This window comes from Triticum aestivum, chromosome 2B (assembly GCF_018294505.1).
Source record: "Triticum aestivum cultivar Chinese Spring chromosome 2B, IWGSC CS RefSeq v2.1, whole genome shotgun sequence".
Classification (NCBI taxonomy): domain Eukaryota; kingdom Viridiplantae; phylum Streptophyta; class Magnoliopsida; order Poales; family Poaceae; genus Triticum; species Triticum aestivum.
Window position 1 is genome coordinate 786,185,610 of NC_057798.1, and position 2,608 is coordinate 786,188,217.

The 2,608-nt window shown below is 50.7% G+C and overlaps 1 protein-coding gene across 1 annotated transcript; it reads left to right on the forward strand.

The window, feature by feature from the left end:
• Positions 1 to 1,856: 1,856 nt before the first annotated feature.
• Positions 1,857 to 2,260, forward strand: LOC123042748 (auxin-responsive protein IAA14-like). Its single transcript, XM_044465137.1, has 2 exons — positions 1,857 to 2,110; positions 2,206 to 2,260. The coding sequence occupies exons 1-2, from the start codon at positions 1,857 to 1,859 to the stop codon at positions 2,258 to 2,260; spliced, it is 309 nt and encodes a 102-aa protein (XP_044321072.1).
• Positions 2,261 to 2,608: the final 348 nt, after the last annotated feature.

Sequence of the window (2,608 nt, forward strand, 5' to 3'; positions counted from 1 at the left end):
TACATGCATGTCAGTAATTAATGCAATACGTAAGTACGTGGTATCCATCTTGTGCGTGAAAAACACGCTGAAATTTCGAATGAATGGGAACATGATACGTCCATACCTTGCTGCGTGAGGACGTGGGTCCCGGCCGGGGTCGTCGGCGGTGGCGACGGTGCGGCTGCTTGGACGGAGGTGCGGGGTCATACCAAGCTGACGTGTCATGGCTCCAAGCCTGCCGTACTAAATGTTGATGGGCAGGATGTCGGCGACGACGATGATGAGGCCATCACTCAGGTGTCCAAGTTTTGTTTACATGTGGATGTGTCTGTGTAGTGTAGGGTCAGGTAGGTTTGGCAGGCACCTTTGTGTGCAAGCTGTGAGTTGGATGTGCGGTGCGTGTGTGTGTAAGATCCTATTTGTTCAGACTTCTACACCATTTTTACTTTGTTAAAAAAACAAAAAAGCTCATAAATATGTGTTTTTTGCTATGGCTTTTGGCTTATACCATTGTTCATATGCCAAAAGCCGAAACAAAAAAATGCCATATTTAGGAGTTTTTGTGGGTTTTTAAGTGGAAAAACAGCAAAAACATAAATAAAAAAGCCCAAACAAACAGGGCATAAGGACCAGGGTTGTAAGAGCGTCTACAGCGGGCCCAGTTAGTGACCAGCGACGAAAATATAATTCAGATAGGCTCCTCAAACCGGCATTCATCATATTTAGCTCAAACCTTAGACGGGTATGTGAGTCCCGGACGTGTCGGACCAGCCCATTCTGGCGCACCCTGTCTCCCGTTAATAGCCTCTGAATGAACGAACCTACAACGAAGTCAAACAACTCACTCCTCTCTCTCTCTCTCTCTCTCTCTCTCTCTGCATGTTCCCTTCCTTCCGATCGATAGCCAGCGACGGCAGCAGTGTCGCATCCGGTGAGGATCCGGATGGCGTCGTCAGGCACCATTGCTCCTCCTGCCCACGTCGACTCGGACGAGGATGTTCGAATTTGAGGCGCGGGTTGCATGCCACCAGCGGCAGCTGGCGAGGGAGAGGGCGGCGTGGGGGACGCGACGGTCACGCGTCGTTGGATGCAGAGGACCGGCTCCTCGCGACGGTCCTCCGATGCTCCCTCACGACAGAAGAGACCGACGGACGGCGGCTCCACGGCAAGAACGCCAAAGCGCTCCGGCTTGCCATCGAGCTGTCGGAGCGCAAGGCTATGTCAGAAGCAGCTGCCAAAGAGAAGGCGGGCAGGATGGCCAAGGCACAGGAGCACATGGTCCGGGGATGACGGGCATAATCTCCTCCGACGACGACCATTCCGACCTCACCCGACCCTCTGATAGATCCAGCTCTGATGGCGACACCCCTCCGGCTGCAAACACCTACAGGAAGGGGTACAGTCACACCAGCAACCGCAAGGGGAAGGCGCCGACGAGAAAATTGTGATTTCTTCCACCCCTCTTTGCCTCCGTTTTATCTGTGTCTTTTAGTCATTGTTAGTATGAATTTGCGCTCTCTGGCGATGAACTTTGATCTTTTGGCATCGAATGACTATGTCCGCTAAGCTAGTGTGTGAATTTAGTCTGTTTGTTGCTATAAGCGTGTTCATCTACATAGTTGTTAGTTTAAGTTGCATATGTTGCCTGGATTTGAGGATTCGGATATGAGGATGACGATTTTGGAAGCAGCAAAATGAGGGATAAATGATCAATGTCTACGGACGCGCCCAGACACGCCCACGGACCTTTGAGGGGAGGGGGGCGGTTGATTATATTATATATATGGGTTGTAGATGCTCTAACATGTCAAGACAACGAATGAAACAGAGTCTGAATTCCCAAGCTCTTTTCTCTGCATGTTCCCAGTCCATCCATGGAGCCCGTGGATGCCCAACTGCGGCTCGGCCCGCCGAGCAGCGGCGGTGCGTTGGCGGCGACGGATAGGAAGTACGTCAAGGTGAGCATACAAGGAGCTCCCTACCTGCGGCAGGTGGACCTGAGGGCGTACGGAGGGTACGCGGAGCTGAGGGCTGCGCTCTTGAGCTTGGCTGGCCAGCAGTTGGACTTGGCCGTGGCCTACGAGGACGAGGACGGCGACCTCATGCTCGCCGGCGACCTCCCGTGGGAGTAAGCCAGCCCCATCTCTGCATCTGAATGCCAGTTAACATCTTTTACGTGCACTAGAGTAGTCTAACAAATTAACATCTGATTTTGCATTGCAGCATGTTCGTCGATAGCTGCAAGAAGCTCCTTATCTACAAGAGGAGGCTGATTTGATTCCATCGTCTTTGATTTTATGTCGTTGCCGTATGTTGTTGTAGTGTTTCGGGCTGTAGTCTCCGTGCTTGTTGTATTCACAGCATGACTCCAGGGATCAGTTATATCCAGTGAAAATATACCCTGCATTTTCATCACATCAGTCAACTGAGCCGTTGCACGAATTTCACATTATACAAAAGACAGCAAGTTCATTTATCACAAAGAATATATAATGCCTTGCATGAACAACATATGCACTGTGCTCCACAATAAGATGCATGGTCGGCGTAAACCACATGCTAGCATGCAACACCGCAAAGGCTTGGAATGTGTTCATACTTAACAATTGACCATAGAAAAACAACA

Coding starts and splice junctions, on each gene's coding strand:
- LOC123042748 (XM_044465137.1), top strand. CDS start 1,857: ATGGAGCCCGTGGATGCCCAACTGCGGCTCGGCCCGCCGAGCAGCGGC. Junction 2,111..2,205: donor GCCGGCGACCTCCCGTGGGA/GTAAGCCAGCCC, acceptor TTTGCATTGCAG/CATGTTCGTCGATAGCTGCA.